Source organism: Elgaria multicarinata, chromosome 9, assembly GCF_023053635.1.
Source record: "Elgaria multicarinata webbii isolate HBS135686 ecotype San Diego chromosome 9, rElgMul1.1.pri, whole genome shotgun sequence".
Classification (NCBI taxonomy): domain Eukaryota; kingdom Metazoa; phylum Chordata; class Lepidosauria; order Squamata; family Anguidae; genus Elgaria; species Elgaria multicarinata.
Window position 1 is genome coordinate 43,824,664 of NC_086179.1, and position 20,424 is coordinate 43,845,087.

Here is a 20,424-nt window from a genome sequence, read left to right on the forward strand (position 1 = left end):
TGGTATCGATGTAGGTGTAATGAAAAGCTATAGTAAGATAAAAGATGGGAGGGGGAATCCATACCAGAGACAGGAGGTGAGAATGCTGGCTCCTGATTTGGAAACTATAGTTTGCAGGGAACCAAATGTATCTTAGTATTTCAATACCAGTAGCACTAATACTATTTTTCTTGTCCTAAGTAAATTGGTAGGGTTGTCTTAGCAGAAGACAATAATGATGCCCAAATAATTTCAAGTTTATTTCTGTTCACCAGGTACTTCCTGGCACGGCTTTTATCACACCATCGTCCTGCATCATTCACAGGGAGTCCAGACTATGTCTGCCACCTGTAACCCTCCTATGTATTTCCACCAATTCTTCTATCTTTTTTCTTACTGTAGAAAAACTGTTAAGGAAAACAAAAGTTGGAATATCTGCACAATTCTTTCTGAATGGTAGCCCTGGGAACCCTCCATCTGTAAACACCCTAATCAATAAAACAGGCATATCAATAGGAATAAATATTTTATAAGTCATGTTTCGACATATAAACATTTTTCTGGCATAACCCGTAATGCTCCTCCATAGTTCTCAGACACATTGACACTTCTCTTACGTTGCTTCTGAATTTTCAGCCTCATTTTTTTATTTATATACAGATTCTACCGGGGGGGGGGGGCATAGGACACTTCAGATTCCTGGTTCTGAGGTCCGAGACAATGGTCTGACCTCGGAGTCTCTCCCCCTCTCAGCTATTGTGGAGAAAACGTTGGAGACAGCAACCTTGGAGAGGACGGAAAGAGGGAGTTCTCATGGGAAGGAAGGGGACTCAGAAACAGGATATGAGCTATCCCCAGCCTCCTTTGCTCCTCGTTCCGATGCCTTGGCCAGATGGGCAAAAATGCCCATCTAGCTAAAATGCAGAGTGGGGGGAGCATGGAGGCGATCACCTCGGCCACCCTTCCCACTCTACATTGTATTCTTAGGAGAGCAATCATAAGCTCCCAAGGAGGGTAGCTGAGAGGCTGTTCAATGACTCTTGCTCCACAGCAAGAAAGAGAGGCCTGCAGTCAGAGATCATCTCAGGGCAGTGGTAGCAAGCTCCACTACCACTACTACCACACTTTTGTCCATCCACCAGCCTACCAATCTACAATTGGCATAGGTATTCAAATAAAAGAATGAGGTGTGTATGTTATTGACTAAAAAGTTCTGTTGTTTTCAATGGATCTACTCTAAGTATGACTACACCTGGATCCAACCCAATGATTTCCATGGGTGAACAAGTATACTTACATCCAGAAACAATCATTGGAATGGAATTACTGTAAGAAAATAGGTTCAATGGGTATACCTGGATGACATGCAACAATCCTTCATATAAATGACATTTCTAAATAGTATTTATAAATTGAAAGCCCTCATTTGAATTATACAGTCAATTTAGAAATAATAAGATTGGTTTTTTTTGCTTTTCTCATGAATCTTTTAAATCAATTATTTTAGTCTATGTCCCAAAAGTGCTAAGCCACTGCAGCAGCTGACACTTATGTAAATTGCATTTCAAGGTTTGCTGCTGAAAAGGAAGCTAAAGCTACCAATAGGAAGTGCATCTGATATGTGCCTACTGATTCATATCACACCTAAATCACACATATGTAAAATCTGCCTTATCTTGGTTTTAACAAGAATTTATAAACAGGAAAATACTTTTATCAGTGGGACAGTTCATCAGGTTTCTGTTAGTTCAAAACTGCATGACTTGTTTGACTCTAGAGCACAAGGAAGAAGATTAAATTGCAGGTATCTGAAAGGGTTGCAAGGACTTGCTCTAAAGAATTTCTATTTCTGTATACTATTGTATACTTGTTTTATATGAAGCTTACTATTTATATACATTTCCATGTACACTTTGTGAAAGCCATTCATAAGGTTTTCAATTCCATTTGACATTGTGTATCTTTTATCTACAGTCTTAAAAATGCTTGTCTTTTAAATTCCCTTTTTATGGGTTTTTATTCTCACTGGGATGCCCAAAGAAGATAACAATGATAGGATACCACAGAAATGCCATACTCTTAAAAAGGATTCAAGACTGTTGCTGTTTGTATTCTTGATGAAACATGTTCAGTGTATTCTTAGAGGTCATTACCACTTCTTTGTAATTCAATTCATACTGCAGCTTAATGGATCTTGTAATTGTACCCTTACTGGGTAGGACAGTTCTAAGCATTAGATATGAACTGCTGAAATCTAAAATTAAGGGCCAGGACCTAAAGAACCATGCAAGTAGTGAATAGAATAGAATAGAATAGAATAGAATAGAACAGAATAGAATAGAATAGAATAGAATAGAATAGAATAGAGAAATAATTGCACCTTGGGAAACGGAGCAAGGCACAAAGCTCCCTATTTCCCCCTCCTTGTACCTCACTACTGCTCCCACTGCCACTATCTAAGGAAGCAAAAGGAAGGACAGAGGGTCATTTAGGGACAGACACACAAGGGCAATTTTTAATCAAATCAACTCAGGCCTTAGCTAGACCTAAAGTTTATCCTGGGATCGTCCCGGAGTCATCCCTGTTCATGTAAATGATACACAGGGGATCCCGGGAGCAGGCAGGGACGACCCCGGGATGATCCCAGCATAAACCTTAGGTCTAGCTAAGGCCTGAGTTCTTTCCAATTTCAGATAATACCCAAGTCAATCTGAGGAGATAAGAGGGAGAAGTAAGTGACCGGTCTATGCCAAAGAGTTTAGAGATTCTAATGTTTGGCAACAAGGAGAGCACAGAAGGAGTTAGAGGGAGAAGACAAGCAAAGGTGAGAAGAGATGAATGTGAGAAAACGCACTTAGGCCTAATCTACACCTACTGCCCTTTCACAACGAAGGAGGGATAATTGCGATGGTTCCCAGCTTCCGCGATCAGCGCTCACAGGGCACACGCCATCAATGTTTCCCGCAAGTAAAGGAGAGCCGTTCCAGGAAAACGTGTGCCCTGGGACGGCAGTTCCAAATCTGTATCAGCAGAAGTGGGTGGGACTAGGCAGATGAGTATGGGGCCCAGAAGTTCCCCCCCCCCCAAATAAACCCTGAGAGATGAGCGCCAGCGCATACATGTAGCAACACAAAGGGGGATAGGTACTGTGTTGCAGTGCAGAGATATATTTGTTTTTTGAAAAACCATAATTCCAGAAAGCATATGACTGACAGTCAACTGGATCAGTTACAGGGAAAGGTGGAACACATGGATGTTTTCCTATAACTTCTGGTATAACTTAGATCCATTTCACAATAATTGCTGACCTTTAGTCTCCGTGAAGTATCCTTCCCATCAGATACATTGATAATCCTACTGCAGTCCACCTGAAAAATTGGAAATACTTCTGTATGACAAGAACACCTAAAAAACCATAATCCATTAAATTAAAAAGTAATTTATGTAGTAATTTAAATATGCTATAAAAGCCTGTCATTCTTACCTTTCTTTTACAAGTCACAGTAGAGGCAACACATTTGTTTTCTCTAGCATTCCAGGAACAGCCATCACGATTGCATTCTGAGCATCTAGCAATACATTTAAAAAAATAGTTGGCACAATTTGCAGGGACTAGCAAAACCCAGCCAAGAAGGGGCTGTCAGAAAAGATAAGAACCTAAAGATTTTGTTGGAGTGCTGTATAGCAATTCTACGTTTTATCTGCTTACATATAACAAATATTATTATTAACTGGGAAATTGAATTTATAAACATCAACAGTAAGAAGTAAACCCTATTTTGATTAGCAGGAGAACCTCATGGGAAAGCACAATACTTCATAACAACATCCTGCTGGATCAGGCCACAGGTCCCTCAAATCCAGCATCTTGCCTCCCATAGTGGCCAACCAGATGCTTCTGGGAATCCCACAAACAAGAGCCCTCCCATGCCATTGCTCTTCAGCTACTGGATTCAGTGGCATACTGTCTCTGAACATGGGCAGTATACTCTCTTCAAACAGCCCATTTATTTGATGGTTGCCTCAACTGCTAGTAGTTTGATGGTTTCCTCAACTGCTGGCAGCCATCCTGTAGACCCTCTAGCCCAGTATTGTCAACATGGACTGCCACCAGCAGCTCTCCAGGGTTTCAGGCAGTAGTTTTTCCTGCCCTACCTGAGAGGTTGGGAATCAAACCTGGGGCCTTCTGCACGCAGAGCATGTGCTCTCCCACTGAACTACAGGGAAACATGAGCTGTAAAACCATGCTGTAGAAAAACAGAACTTCACGGGAATAGCACGCCTATCTATCTATCTATGTGCTAAATAACAACAAAACCCGCCTGTAAGTTTTATTTAACTGTTCACTACACTGAGAGTGCTTCCAGCCTGGCAGCTTTGTAGCATTACACAGCCATTGTTTTTTCTATTACATGCAGAATTGCCACTGACCCCCCACCCCCACCCCCACACACTTCAGGAGGCATCACACTCTTCTTTGGCCTACGTCCTGCTACATATCATCACACTTCTCTGTGTATAAGTGTGAAATTTTAGCAGAGTGCCTTTTTTTCATCAGTGGTTTCATTTTCCCTAAAATGCATTTTGTTTAAGTGTTACTTTAAGTGCAGTTTTTGGAAATATTGTGTAAGAAGCACTGTAGTGCTACTTTAAAATTAATTTAAATAAACATGCTGCTAAAATTAATAGCACACTTAAAAGCAGTGTATTTATTTTTACCAATTTTAAAATTTGCAGTAAAATTGTGTTTTTCTTCTTTTAAGTGCAAATAAAGAAATATTTTTTCTTTTTTTTAATATAGGAGAAAAAACACATTTCAGCACAAATTAAAAGATTGACTTTTCTTTTAATGGTCCTTATTATTTGCCAAAATGTATATATGTGCCTGAAAAATTAATTGCACATACGAAAACCATGCTTTATGGAGCAAACCCATGTTCCTTAGAGAAATTCTGGGGGCCCATAAGATAATTTGGATCCCTGGTTCCACGGTCAGAGACAGCGCTCCCACCTCAGACCCCGCAGCCTGCGCTCCCTGCCTCTGCCTCCTCACAGCTGGTGTGGAAACAATTTTGCCTGCTTCCTCTCCGAGTTCACAAAAGCACCCTCGGAGAGGAGGGAAAGGGGCTGTTCTGGTGGGAGGTGAGGGGACAGAGGAAGGTGGCTTACGATGTATCTTTCGGCCTCACCAGCTTTCTTCCCTCCCACTTGGACACGCCCCAGCTAGATGGACAATGTGCAAAGATTGTACTTTTAGGGCGCAATCCTATGCATGTGTAGACAGAAAAAAGTCCTACAACTCCCAGCATGCTCCAGCCAGCATGCTGGGTGTTGTAGGGCTTTTCTTCTGTCTACACATGCGTAGGATTGCATCCTAAATAGCACTAAAATGACATGTACCCGATGGATATTGCACCATTGTTCTGTTTGTTCCAAAAAAGTCAAAAGAGATAGGAGATCTAGCAGAACAATGATTTTATGACAACATTTTATTGCATTATAACGCTCAATAGCCGAAGCACCCTGGGCGGTTCACAAAACTAAATTAAGACTGAAACACCTAGTTTGAAAGCACCCTGAGGAAGCTTTACAAAGCCACACACCCCAAACCCACATCAAAGATATTAGTAAACATATCTTACATTTTCTTTGATGAGCACTCATTAAATTCAAGCATTTCTGATAAATTCCGAGAACCAGAGAAGAGTAATACTTGAACTGGAAAGAATCAGAACAGAGCATTTTTAATATATTAAGTACAACCATACATATAATGAGTAATTTAGAAATGACTGATTTTAACCTATGAAAAGAAAAAAGTATTAGTATTTACCCTATTTATTCCCAACCTTGCATGTGCAAAACAAGATCGCCACAAGACAGGACCATGGTTTTCTTGCTCTTTAACCACAAACGATGCCCAATCTCTTCTCTCTCCTTTCTCCACTCACAAACAACCACCAAACCACAGCACTCCACAGTGCACAGTTTCAAACCTCTTATTTTCAAAGCCAATGAAACTCTCTCATTTCCTTGCAGCAAGCACAGTCACAGAGGTTCATACCACATATAAATTTCTCCATCATCTATCTTGGGAACAACAGAAAACTGATAAAACTACTCCTCACTCCCCCGTATCCTTAACATACTCTACTCTCATCCACAAAGGGCAACCTCTGAGCGTCAGGAAGTGCAATGCCTGCCCCAGAACCCGCCAGAGGCTGCACCTCACCCCCACTGAAATTGCCACTATGCGTGCCTTGTTTCCAAGCAGAATTGCACTTCCTGAGGCTTCCGGAGGCACCGTGGCAAATTTGGAAGCAGAGACAATTTGGAAGAGTTCACAAAAGCACCATGGAGGGCGGTGTGTTGCCCACCTCTGCTCTAGCAAATGCATACTTAGGCAGACCTACTACCTGAGCACATTTCATTGTGATCGATAGGTCACCCTTCAAGTGCACAAGTACATGCACACATTCCATAAAATGAGGATGTCACACCTGTAATTTATTCTAGCCTTGCATTGATTTCTGCATTTTCATCTACCTACATTTTGCCATTAGTTCACGTTTCTGCTCTCACTGAGACACTGAAGGATGGTGGCTTGTTGTGATGGCCAAACTGACGCCATCCAACAAACCATGATTTGTAAGAAGTTTTCAAACTAGGATCTGACACCATAGTCTGGATCTGGTTTATAAACTAGTTTAGACAAACTGTGGCTTGGCATTACAAGCAAACCAACAAACCATGATTTGGGATGTTGTTCTACAGAGGCTGCTGTTTGGGATATCATCTACCAAGACTCATAGAAGATGGAGGAATAAGGAACCCACACAAACTATGATTATTCTGTATGCCTGGTGAACAAATAATGATTTAGAACTGCTTCGGACATGATGCTTAAGTATGGTTTAGTGTTGTATGTGCAAACGTAAGTTCCCTCTTCACCTCTCCTCCTTCAACGTAACTATGAAGAGATTAGAACTTACATTTCCATTTTCAATTAACCACCATTGTTATGTTTAAACCCTAAACTGTGCTTAATCTTTCCAGGGAAACAAGCCATTATAAATCATGGTTTGAAGCTTGCTTGTTTCCCAAGCAAGCTTCAAACCTGTAGCTTCAAACTTGCTGTAAACCAGGCATGGGAAATCTCTAGCCCATGGCTCAAAAAATAAGGCCTACAAGGGGTTCTCCATTCAACCTGCCAAGCTTCTTCCCAGGCTCTGCTCCCATCTTCCAAGCCACATCCATCCTTGCCCCAGTGCTGAGAGAGGCGAAACACAGTACATCTTATGTAAGCCCTTTCCTCCCTCTCAGCACTGTAGCAGATTGGGGATGATGATGATGATGATGATGATGATGATGATGATGATGATGATGATGATAATTTTATTTGTTACCCGCCTCTCCCTCTGGATCAAGGCGGGGTACAACACAAATAAAAACACTATAAAATACATAAAATTCAAACATTTAAAACCAGTGCATCATTAAAAGCAGCACACCATTAAAAAAGGCATCTTAAAATTCAGCTGGGTAGGCCTGCCGGAAGAGATCAGTCTTTATGGCTTTCTTAAATTCTGGAAGACTGTTAAGTTGACGAATCTCTCCTGCCAAGCCCTTTTCCTTGCTCAGTGCTGAGAAAATGAGACTCCCACTGCTAGCCAGGGAAAATGTTGTGCCTTCAGATGCTCTGCATGGATGAGCTGAGGAGATGGGGTGTGTGTGTAAGAGAGAGAGAGAATATATGTTGGTGTGGATGGTATGGGTATGCATCTGAATGGACTATGGATGGGAAATGTGTGTAGGAGGATGGGGTGTATTTGAATGAATGGGTTGTAGCTGGGCTGTGTGTATGTGAATGATGCATGTCTCTGTGTGAATGGGATATGTATCTCTGTGTGAGAATGTGAGGGGCATGCATGCCAGCAGTGGATCAACCCACACTGGGCAATGACCCCACTCATTGCTGGCATGCTGCCTTTAATGTCCCATCCTGGGGCCAATTCAGCCCTCAAACCAAAAAATAATAATCCCCAACCCCACCCTAAAGCACAGTGAAGACTAACCACACTTTGTCTGAGTTCAAACAGAACGATAAATCATGGTTTGTTAAAAAACAGATGTAAAAACTTGCAATCGTCTCTTCAGAGGCACACCAAAGGAAGAGAGGAGAGGGAGGAGCATATGAGTTCAAGGTTTGTTCCCATAATGCTAACCATAATTTAGCCTTACATCTGGAGTCTATGGTTAATGCAAACCAAATCACAGTATCTGCTCAGGTATTTATTTCTCTGGAACAAATGACTGACTTCTTCACCCTTAGAATATGGTTGTACTAGCTTGATCCAGCTTGATAACTGTACAAGTTTTCTTCCTTTCCCCACAACTGCTCCTCCACTTTTAGTTTGCAAAGGAAGTCATAGTGACAGCAGAATTGCCCAATATGTTTGCCCAGTTAACAGTAATGAAGGTATGGAGGAGCATCAGTAGGCATGGGAACAGTTATGCAACCCCTTCCTGCCCGCCCATCCTCACCACAAATGCTCCTGATGTCTGCAACAGCTTTAAGAGGCAGTTAGAGGCCCTGTGTTTACCTCAGAAACATCTAGCTCTGCCCTAAAAAATATAAATAAAGAGAAAAGAAAAGAAGCCTGCTTGGGAATTCCTTTTGCCATATTACCAGGTTTGAATTAAATCCTAGCAATTGCAACACCAAAGCAAAAGGAGAAGAGGCAGTTTGATTTTTCCATTATCTGAAAGCTCATCTGAAGAGCTCAGATGCATTTGGTTTCCCACTTAGGAGAAGTAACAATACGATCTATTCAAAATAAGCATTATAAAACCATTACATTTCAATTCGTAACAAAGTATTCCAACTTAAATTATTAATTAATGAATATGAATGATGTAGTAGTAACTGCACTGACCTTAGAAGGCCTGGTCACACTAAACAATAATAAATACATCAGCACATTTCACATTGCTAAAAATACAAGCAAGGGGCTGGAACATTCCATGATATGGTTGAAAGCAGGGTGCGTTTTGTTAAGAAATAGATATGCTACTCTTCAGCTAAGAAGTTGGTCAAGAGTGGTTAACAAATCATAGATAAGAATAAAGAATAATTACAGTCATGAATAAGATAAAAGAACAGAACCATAAACAACGATAAAATCAGATACCAGTATTGAGAAAGTAGAGGCATGGCACATCAATCTAGTATACAGAAAGTTGGTTCTACCTTCTCCATAATTCATTTCTTTTCTATTACATCTTTATTTTCTGGCATGACTCCTATGCCTTTAAGATACAAATTTCAACTGCTGAACACTTCCCAATCAGTGTCTATCAATGGCACAAAAAAGTTGATTTTTGTCCTTCGGGCAGCACTTTCGGAAAACAAGCTTGGGCAGAAAGGCATGTTGGTAACCCTACCCTATTGCTTTCATCAGCATCCTCCTAGCTAACTGGAACTGAAATTCTGTTGCAATGCCTTTCGTTCGGAATGGTAGCAGGAGACATAGACTGCAAGAAATGTGGAATATCCTGTGTCTATTTGGCAATTTCTCATTTCTTCTAAAATTAGCTAAAGGAGGTTGGTTAAGGCTGCAAGTCTCCAACTATAAAATAGCAAAGTTGAGAATGATGGATCAATAACCCAAAGGGAAGATTTGGCACAAGAGCCCCCAGCTGCCTACCATGGATAAACACAGTCAAACTCTGATGCAATTTATTTTAATAATCTTTACAGTTCACATTTTGGTTTGCTGTCTCTCCTTTGCATAGGTTTTGCAGCTATTGACCAAACAGAAGTTCTCTAATGAAATGGACAATATCCAGTGTATGGTTATGTAGATTTTCAGAAAATGTAAATAACACAACTATGTCCTCTATTACATTTAAATCTTTAAACAAAGTGTTATTATATATGGGACGCTAAGGGAGAATATGAATATGTGTGCGTGCGTATCATAATAAAACCCCAAAAGGCAAAGATTTACCAATACTGTAATATACATTCCATCTCACTGAATTCAATGAGCTTATGAAGGCTTTCAATTTTTATACACAACCAAGGAAAGGAAAATATGTCAATTCTCATAGCTAAAATTTTAAGAAAAAATACCTTTGTCTATTAGATCTGATCTCTTTAGGTGGCAGGAACAGTTTGTATTGTCTGGATTCACATTCTCACAAAGAAGTTTCTTGGTCATTGCATTTATTACTTTGCAACTGGAACGTCTTTCAGAATGTCCTGAAAACTTTCCAACTGCAGTCACAGAAATCTAAAAGAATGTGAAAATTGAGAATGATAATAAGTTTTCTTCAACTCTAGGTAGACACACTGGAGGAATTTCAAGAAGAAACAGATTAAAAAAAACCGAGTGCAAATACTGATAAGCTACATCAAGACAAACTGGATAAGTTCATGATGAGATATATTAAGGGCATGAATCTGTCCTGATCCAATACAGCGGAGGCCATCTTTGCCTATGCACCTCTCCCGCTCTGATTTTTAGCTAGATGGGCTTTTTGGCCCATCTTTACCTCCTCTCCAACAATTGTGTGTTTGCAACCTCTGAGAGGCAACTGGCACAGTTCTCTTTGTGCTGGCTGCAAGGGGGAAGGAGTGCAGAGTGCAGATTCCTGAGCCAGAGGTTGCCCCCCTAGATGCTTTTAGGTGCCATTGGATTTCTTCCTAAAACTATTTTTTCTAACTTTTACTGACAGCTGCCTGGGTAGCAGGAACCTGCTGAGATTTGCCCACCCTGTTGGGCAAATCTACTAGAACCCATGGGATTCTGATTCCCACTTCCTTCCTTTCTCAGAATTAACCATGGTTTTGTACTGTCTGCATACTGATTCAAACCACGTTTTGTGTAAACCAGGCTCCTCAGCAACCATTGCTTGAAACTCACTTCAAACCATCTACGGTTTACAAGGGTTCCTGATTTGTGTTAAGAATGGATTTCATCACTGTGCGTGTAACCCAAAACCATAAACAACAAAATAAAAGGAGGGGAGAAATTGTTTCAGAGGGAACAGGAGTGAGCACTGTATACTGCTGAAAAGGCTTCCAATTTGTCAATCACAGTTGGCAAGGAGCCAACATATGGGATAATCAAGACAGATCCCCAAACAAGTGCCTGAATGACTTTTTGTCCACAGGGCAGGCCCAGCTTCTCTCTCTCCCTTTGCAACACAAACAATATACCCCCTCACTCTGCAGTGAGCAATTATTTTCTTTTCAATATTTTCTCTCACTCTCTCATGCTTCAGGCAGGGTGTTCTTTTTTTAAAAAAAAAAAAAAGTATCACATGCACATTTATACAGATAAAACATCATTTGGCAATTTCTTTAACAAAAACCTAAGCAGAGGCCATATCTTCCCCTCCATTTTCCACCTGGTCACCTGAAGTACCTTGTGAAGCACAGCTTTGATATACAAGGGCTTCATCAGTGCACTGGCAAATGAATGTTGATGCTTGAGTGCTTATGCATATTTAAATCCCAGCAACAGAATAAAAGGTTAAGAAACAAAGGACTGGCCAATCTGTTTTAGTCAGCAGACTAGAGTATTGAGATAATTATCCCTATTTATTTATTTATTTATTTATTTATTACATTTTTATAACGCCCAATAGCCGAAGCTCTCTTGGCAGTTCACAATCACACCTGTTCATGACTTTATACTATAAATAATTACACCTATAAATCTATTACACCTGTTCGTGACCTTATACTATAAATAATTAAATGGCAATAAAATTTATGTATAACATACCTCACCTCTGTCAAGATTAGGTGATGTGTAGATTTTCAGGCATTTATCTGTTCCATCTGAAATGTTTGCCCAGTCCATTGAATTATTTGAAAAAGAACATTCACCTTTTAAAGTACAGCTGAAGAAAATCCAAAAACATGTGTGATGGAAATATAGCAATATGTTTTGATTCCCTATAGAAATTGCATTAATTTTATTTCACTAGCCAAACAGTGGACACTTTGTACATTTCTACATTGCCTGCTCAGTTCTCAATAGTCTAAGATGCCATCGTTCAGATATCTAATTTGGTACAGAGATAATTTAAACCACTTAACATCTATGCTGTCATTTCTTTTTAATCAAGTCTTTCCATCCTGTCTGCTAAATATGCAAATACTTCTAATATATGGAACTGATTGCACTGATTAATTTCCCATGGTTTACTATTTTTAAATAGCTTTAAAAACATAAAAAACCCACTAAAAGCACTTGATTCAGTTTCATGCCTTGTGATGCCACTATTCTGCGACACTGAGATCCTGAGAAATTCTACAGAGGATTTGAAGTTTTGGAAACTCAGCAATAAGAACATAATGGTCCCATTCAGAAGACACCTTAAACCACAGCTTTAACCATGGTGACTAAGGCAAAAAGCCTTATTCACTGTGGTTAAAGCCACGGTTTAAGGTATCTTCTGAAAACAGCCTGGCTTTCTGGTTTAACCACCATGGTTAAAGCTGTGGTTTAAGGTGTCTTCTGAATGGGGCCAATGAGAACCACCTAGATTTGAACAAAGACCAATTTCATTTGGGATTTTCTTTCCAAAGCTAGCCTGTCAGATGCTTCCAGGAAGCTTACAAGCAAGCATAGTATTAATTATTTTGTTTATTTTATGTATATATATTTACCCCCCCCACACACACTTTTCCTTGGAAAGTTTGGAAAGGCTTAAATGGGGCTCCTAAAGGCCTCTCATCCAGGCACTGATCAGGTCCTCTTTTTCTTACCTTCAACAATACTACAGAATCGGGCACTCTAGACTACTCCCCTGTTGTTTTTCTGCATCAGCAACTGCTACCAAAAGAAAAGCTTCCTCTGTCATGCCTAATGGCCATTGACAGATTATTGTCCACAGTTTTGTCTAATACAGTGTTTCCCAAGCTGGTGTCCACCAGTTGTTTTGGACTACAGCTCCCATCAGTCTGTGCCAGTGGGGAGTTGTAGCACAAAACATCTGGAGGGGTGAGGGTTGGGGAAGGCTGGTCTAATGCAAACCTAGGAAGGTGCCATATACTGAGTCAGACCATTGTTCTATCTAGGCTAATATTGTCAACACCAACTGGCAGCAGCTCATCTGGGTTTCAGGTAGGCTTCCATCCTAGCCCTACTTGGAGATGCTAGGGAGTGAACCTAGAAAATTCTGCATGCAAAACATGTGCTCTACCATGGTATCGTGCATTCTAGAACCTTGTCCCTCCGCTATGGAATTCACTCCCCCTACCACTGTGGCTGACCGAGAGTTTGGAGTTGTTCAGTAAAGGTTTGAAAACCTTTCTTTTTGAATAGAGGGGTTTGGCTCATTGTTCCTGCAATAAAGCATGCTGATGGTTTTTGTGGTGGCCACGACACATTTTACATGGGTTTTTAAGGTTTTATTGTTATATTCTTTTAATTTCAGCTAGGACTTTTATTAGAACTATTGTATTTATTCCATTTTGATAAGCTCCCTGATCTATTTTATCTTATGTACAGCACTTTGTTAGAAAGCACTATATACATTAATAATAATAATTATTATTTTTGACCCATGGCTCCTCTACTTGAAAGCCTTAGAACACAACCCCATGTATCATTAAACAGAAAGAAGTCCTACAACTTCCAGCATTCCTCAGCCAGCCGTGCTGGCTGGAGAATGTTAGGAGTTGTAGGGCTTTTGTCTGTCTAAACATGCAAAGGATTGTGCCCATAAAAAAGCTTTCCAAGTTAACAGCAAACAGTTGATTTTGTGGCAATAAATCCCCTAAGTTAATTTGTGTGAAGTACTTCCTTTAATCTGCTCTAAACGAAAGAAATCCATACAGCAGACAAATCAAAGGCTTGCTGGAAAAGGAAGTGACTGAATGATGCCAAAGTAGGAAACAATCTAGCTTTTCGGGGCAGGGAATCTGCCAACCATACCTCAGAAGGCAAAGGAATGTGCAAGATGACTTCAGAGAGTGGACAGCTTCATTTAAGGGGAAAGCACATCTTTGGGTATTGTTTATTTTTATTTTATTTATTATTCCATTTATATGGAATAATACCTTTCTTCCATTGTGGAACGCAATGATTATATGTGATTCCCAGGTGGTCTCCCCTCCACGCACTGTCCAGACCCAGACCTGCTTAGCAAGGTAACTGCCTCATGTGCCTTCAAACCACTCCCTGGGACCTATGATTGTACTATACCTATTGTATCCTATACATCTTCTTAGATCTTTTCATTAATTATTAGGGGATACCTTGACTGAGCCCAGAAGTTTCAATGGATGCTGCAACTGTGGTCCACAGGAGAAGTTTAGAAAGGGCACACCAGTACTCCAGCAGCTAACTGGCAATACTATCTTGTGGACATAACTCAGGGTCCCAAAGTTTTGTTTTTGTTTTTTTGTTTTTAAAATCTAACCAGCATGGGCCCTACATACCATAGAGAATGCTTTTTCTTTTATGTTCCCTTATAATTTGTAAGGTTAGCTGAGGATGAAGCGACACATAATAAATAATATTGTGCAGCCATTAAAAAACCCCAGATGTTCCTATTCTGCAATGACTAGTTCAACTTACATTGTGTCCAGATGCCATAACAATGTGCATTTCTCTGCACCCAGGAGCCAAGGATGTGGAGCAGGATTTTGGAAATATATGTGTTAATGGTGCCAAGAGGACACAGACTAAGTTGAACAGATGGTATTGAGGGGAGGGAACTCAATGCAGGTTGCCATTTTTCAGCAGCATTACTGTGTTCCACTCTGACTTGACTATACCATTCATGTAGAAAGTGTTTAACCAGAACATCACATAGAGAGGTGTTCTGGATGGGCTTCTCCACAACTATAGCACTCTTCCAGAGACCTAGCAAGGTGCGAGTAAAGCTATAGGACTTCCTTGTCCGAGCTGTGGTGGGGTAGAATGCTCCAATGTCTCCTCCTTTCCATAAATACCAAGTGCTTTCCAGATATTTTGGACTGCCACTCTCACCCGCATTAGCCAGCATGGCCAGTGGCCAGGGATAATGGGAGTGGTAGTCCAAAATAGATGGAGGACACCAGGTTGGGGAAAGCCAATGTAGACCATACAGCCATACTCACTGCACCAGTTGGAAGGGAAAAAGTGAGATCAGTGGTACAATTCACTGGAAAATCCTTCTGCACACATCCCTTTGAAATAAATGTAGCTGTGCAAAAGTACTCTAGAGATCAAATACACTGTTGATTTACACTGAGACTTATACAGAAGAAGTTCACAGTTAATTGGGCCAAAGGATTCTGCCTGTTAGCTCAGGCAAAATACAAACACAGCTATACTGTGAAGGTGTAAAGAAGCCTGTATTGTCTTTAGCTATTCTATTAACTTTCTTAGCAAAAGCCAACTTAGTGAGAGCTGCTATGAATCAGGGACTTAAAGTGATCCAATGTGAATTTATTAAGAAAACAATTTTGAACACACCACAGCCTATTAAGAATAAAAGGTTAATGATAATCAAGTATTTACCATTTGCTAGCAAGCATTAAAGAAATACCTTGTCTTTAAATAACACCATCCACAGTGTGGGTCCATTGCAGATAAACAGCCTTTACAGGAAATATACTTGCTGCAATTTGCAACTTGTATTCTTCTGATCTAAAATGCAGAAATTATTCATTTTTGCAAATCTCTAGACAACCTTTTCAAAAACTCAAATAATATTTCCATAAACCCAAGAAATATGGGAACAGTAACAAATCTTTATAAACCAACAAAAACTACTACTTTTAAATATAGCACTCGTAGAAGACCGGAAAAAAATGGTATTTTGGACTCAGGTATGCCGTCATGCTACTTTGGATGAAATTTGTCCTATTTATTTGGATGAATCAGATGTATGCTAATTCATGGGTATGTGAGTGACCATTTGTGAATTGAGCCTGAACCCATCCTGGGCCAGCTGACAAAGGGCAAGCCTTTTGCCAGATGTGTTTATGTTGTGCTTCATTCAGACACAGCGAGTTGACAAATGGCTTCAAAACTACTTTGGATGCAGATTCACAGCCAATTACAACTCTGCCTTCAACCTTCCATTTCTAAGAAAGTTTGCTGGATGAGTGGTTGCCCTTGAATCTGTGGTATACTTAAAAACCACAACTTTCTGGATATCTGCTAATTTGGCTTTCGGCCTAGAATGATTGTGGTCTTTCAGCCGAGAGAATGCTCGGGGCAACTGCACTCTATTAATCTTATTAAATTTTTCTACAGCCTTTGACACCCTACACCACAATATGTTCTTGGCAATACTAGTAAAGATCTGCTAGGGGATATCTTCTCTTTTCAAGGGCAACAGTCAATACTGTCACTGCACTCCTGATCTTTCTCTTGCACCAGTGGAACCCACCACTAGTGCAACAGGAAGCTAGTGCTTCCTAAAGCAGCCCTAGAAATGATCAGAATTGCATGTTTATATAACAGGGCAGGTCAATAAAGCTCATTTTTGCAAGCTCCACTGATCTGCCCCATTCTATTTGCTTCAGGATCCCGGAGCAGTTGCAGTAGGTTCCGCTAGTTTCTGCAGAATGTTAGCTACTGCCTAGTACGGAAATCCAGATTTCTCATCATCCCTCCAAACATTCCTTGTAGAGTTCTGTAGGGATTGATTCTTTGCTCTTTCCAGTTCAATTAACAACTGAGGGTTGACAGGGACTGTATATCATTAGCATCCTCATGACACCCAACTTTTTTTCAAGTTTTCATCAGCTCAGCCTTGAAGTCTTCATGCTCACACAAGACAATGCAATTCAGTTACACAATGGCAAATGGTGTGATAGCTAATCTCCTAAAATACAAAGAACTAATTGCATCACTTTTACAATTTCAGTTCTCTGTTTATCAGAAATCACTCCTGCTGATATTCAAGGTTCAGTTCTACAGAACAACAGTAAATCCTTGCACAAGGTTTGTTGGACTTCAGTTAACCAGGGGGCTGTCTTCATGGCATCAGGTAGTCACGGGTCCCTCTCAAACCCTGCACTTTCCCTCTCCCCAGGTGGCGGTGGATAATCGTGATGCTGAGGAGAGAATGCGGGGTTTCTGGGTGGCCATCCAGGTCTCAGAGCCGCCCCACCCTCTTCCATTTGGAAGGCGACCAATCGCTGGTTGTCTTCCACCAGGGCTCTACCCCTGGGTTGACCCTGGAGCAACATCACATGGCGGCAGCACCATGTTGATATCACTCCCTTTCCCCATGTACAGACAACCCCCAGAACTTGGGCAGATGAAGTTTGACAGCCAACTTTGGAAGTAGCATTTGTATTGATTGGTCAACAGGGTACTCAGTATTCAGCCAACCTCTTTATTAGATGGTAGATAAATGTAATCCTCATCCACAGGGTCAAGTTCAAGTTTGTGAAAAATTGCTGTTTCTTTCTCAATTTCATATAAAATATCTGGACAATTCGGCTTCATGTTCTCATCAAGGATAACCTAAAAGGACAGAATACATAAAAGTAACTATCACAGGCTTGCAAATAATTCCATTCCATTCAGGTACAGCCCCCACTTCTCAGCACTTCTCACATGGCCTTAAAGGGCTATTGTTGGGAAGTTAAGGCCAGGAAACGGTTAGCTAACTCCACATGCATCTGCTGTGTTAAATGCAGTGAATACTATGTTGAGTGCATGCATCAATCTTCCTCTTCTAGCTTCTATTGCCTGAGAAGGAGAAGGCCCTTCAAGGATGGAAGAGACAGAAAAAGGATAGAAGGTACAGAAGGCAGAAGAGGTTGAAAGATGGAAGAGACAGAAGAAGTAACCTGTGTGTGCAATTTCCACAGCTTCTGATTATTGAGATAATGTATGTGACCGGCTGTTAACACTCCAAAATCATATACTATATTTTTCTATATTACTAGAACCTGGAGACGTCCCATGAAGCTGATTGGTGGGTGATTCAGGACAGAAAAAAGGAAGTACTTCTTCCCACAGCGCATAGTTAAACTTGGAATTCACTGCCACAAGATGTGGTGATGGCCACCAATTTGGATGGCTTTAAAAGCGGGTTGGATAAATTTCTGGAGGAGAAGGCAATCAATGGCTACTAGTCCTGATGGCTAAGTGCAACCTCCATTATCAGAGGCAGTAAGTAGTTGTTGGGGAACATAGGTAGGAGGGTGTTATTGCACCATGTCCTACTTGTGGTTCCCTGATCGGCAACTGGTTGGCCACTGTGTGAACACAATAGATGGACCCTTGGTCTTATCCAGCATGGCTTTTCTTAAGTTCTTATGTTATATGCACAAATATATAACTATGATCACCATCACCATGACCATTATTATTACTGTGTATTGTGTGACAGACAGTGTAGAGTTATTAAGGTGAACTATTGGGATGCTCACACACCTGTATTCCTCTTGGAGATGGGATGGGGCAGTTTTGCACCTGGGAAGTGCTACCAAATATCAAGTGAACTGATAAAAAGAAAACATTCTTATTTAGGAAAAGAAAAGAAAAATTATTGGAGGGGGCGGTTTCATCATAAATCTTGTATCCTTCCATAATTTTCTCAAGAAAGATACAGTAATTTAACATTGGAATAAATGAATATTCAGTAATAAATTATCTGTGTTGATGTCATTTGTAGTTTTTCAGTCTGACCAGTTATTCCTTGCAACTACAGGGCTGTAACACCTGCATGGAGCTTCCCCATTCTCTTCAATGAAAAGGGACGGTCTAAACATGAAAACAGATAGTTTTTGGCTATTTAATTGTTAATGCTACAGTTTCTCTTAAGAATAAAACTAAAGACATAAAGCAAAATAACAGATGTAAAGATAAACATATTGTTGCAACTTTACATAATCTGAGTCTGTGAACTGATGCAACCACAATGAGTTATGAGGTAAATCATAACTGCCTACCTTCAGTAACTGCCCATTTCCTGTTCCCAGAAACAAAACTGTCTTGTTCAGAACCACAGTGGCATAAACTGACACCAAATTAGAGTGAGACAGAGAAGTTGAGTTGTTGAATGGCCATGCTATCTTGTCCTGAAAAACCAAACACAGCAAAATATGAGTATACATCATCAAATCACACGTGCAAGATGTTGTTTTCTAGTAACTATCACTAGCTGCTGGGAACTTAAGAACTTATGAAGAGCCATGCTGAATTAGACCAGAGGCCCATCTAGTCCAGCATTCTGTTCACACACTGGCTCACCAGCTGCCTGTGGGAAGTCCACAAGTATTTATTATTTATTTTCATTTTATTTACGATACCACTCTACATCTAACAGATTCCGGAGTGGTGAACAATAAGAGATAAAATGATAAAAAGTTTAAAAAGTAAAATACCATATTAAAGTTATTTTAAAAAACAGAGTGCCAATAAAAGCTGTGGTTGGTCAGTCAAAGGAAGGCTTCCTGGAATGGAGCTCTTCTCAGGAGTTGATGGAAACAACACAATGCTGGCATCTGCCTAATCTCCAGGAGCAGGGAGTTCCTTAGAAGGGAGGTCACCACAGGTAGATTCCAATCAGGCCATTGTTCTGTGTGGAACCACCAGGACATGCCCTCTGGTGATTGCAATAACTGGGCAGTTGATACGGGAGAAGGAGCTCTCTCAAGAAGGACATGAGTGCAACATCATTTTCCTACTTGTTCAGTGAACTATACATTTTGGGCGTAGCATTTTATTTCAAGTAGTGTTTCATCAAATAATATTGCAAAAATCTATTTAACTGATCCATTTGGCTGACTCAGAAGTAAAGCTAAATCACAGTTTAGTGTTACAAAAATTAGACTGGCCTCCTTCCAGGCCTATGTGCTTCCCCGTTCCTTGTTCGGTGCAGCCACGAGGAGGAGTTCTGACGCTTTAACTTCTGATTTCAAAGAACTACAGTTTGCCATGTTGACCAAACCCAGACAAACTGTGTGTCATGACCCCTGAATTCAGCAGTGACCTAGATACAGAGGATAGAACCAGTGGTGCTAACAGAGGTGGCACTGGGCCCAAACACCACCATGGAACCAGAGACCTTCAAGCCTGGACCAACAACTGGAGCACACCCATCTCCAAGAATTCCATAATTCATAGAGCCAGTGCACCAATGCCAGCAGCATGCCCAGCGTGAGCTTTTGGAAAGACAGAGGAGTGCTAGGCTCCAGGCCACAAGCCTGTCCTTTTAAGGCAGGGATGTTGAATCTCTTTCAGTCTGAGGGCCAAGTTAAATTTCAGATAAGGTTTTGGGGGCTGCATTCCAGTGGTGGGTGGGGCCAAAGACAAAAGCAGAGGGCCCCCCGCATATTTTAGCTAAAAGCTCATACTGACAGTAACCAAGCCTTAGGAGAGGCATTTCAATCTTTTAGAATGGAGAAGCAACGCACAAAACACAGGAAACTACCAAACAATCATTGATCAGGGTAAGGTACTGTGGAAA

General features: G+C 40.6%; 1 protein-coding gene across 1 annotated transcript in view; it reads right to left on the reverse strand.

Moving 5' to 3' along the window:
- The window catches only part of PLXNC1 (plexin C1), a 60,427-nt gene that overhangs the window by 30,094 nt on the left and 9,909 nt on the right, over positions 1-20,424 (reverse strand). Inside the window, exons 2-9 of the mRNA XM_063133782.1 lie at positions 18,905-19,033; positions 17,334-17,468; positions 15,535-15,635; positions 11,775-11,892; positions 10,115-10,274; positions 5,622-5,697; positions 3,464-3,548; positions 3,288-3,347 (exon numbers count right to left, since the gene is read on the reverse strand). Of these exons, the coding sequence (XP_062989852.1) occupies positions 3,288-3,347; positions 3,464-3,548; positions 5,622-5,697; positions 10,115-10,274; positions 11,775-11,892; positions 15,535-15,635; positions 17,334-17,468; positions 18,905-19,033 (864 nt within the window). The remainder of the gene's footprint in view (positions 1-3,287; positions 3,348-3,463; positions 3,549-5,621; positions 5,698-10,114; positions 10,275-11,774; positions 11,893-15,534; positions 15,636-17,333; positions 17,469-18,904; positions 19,034-20,424) is intronic.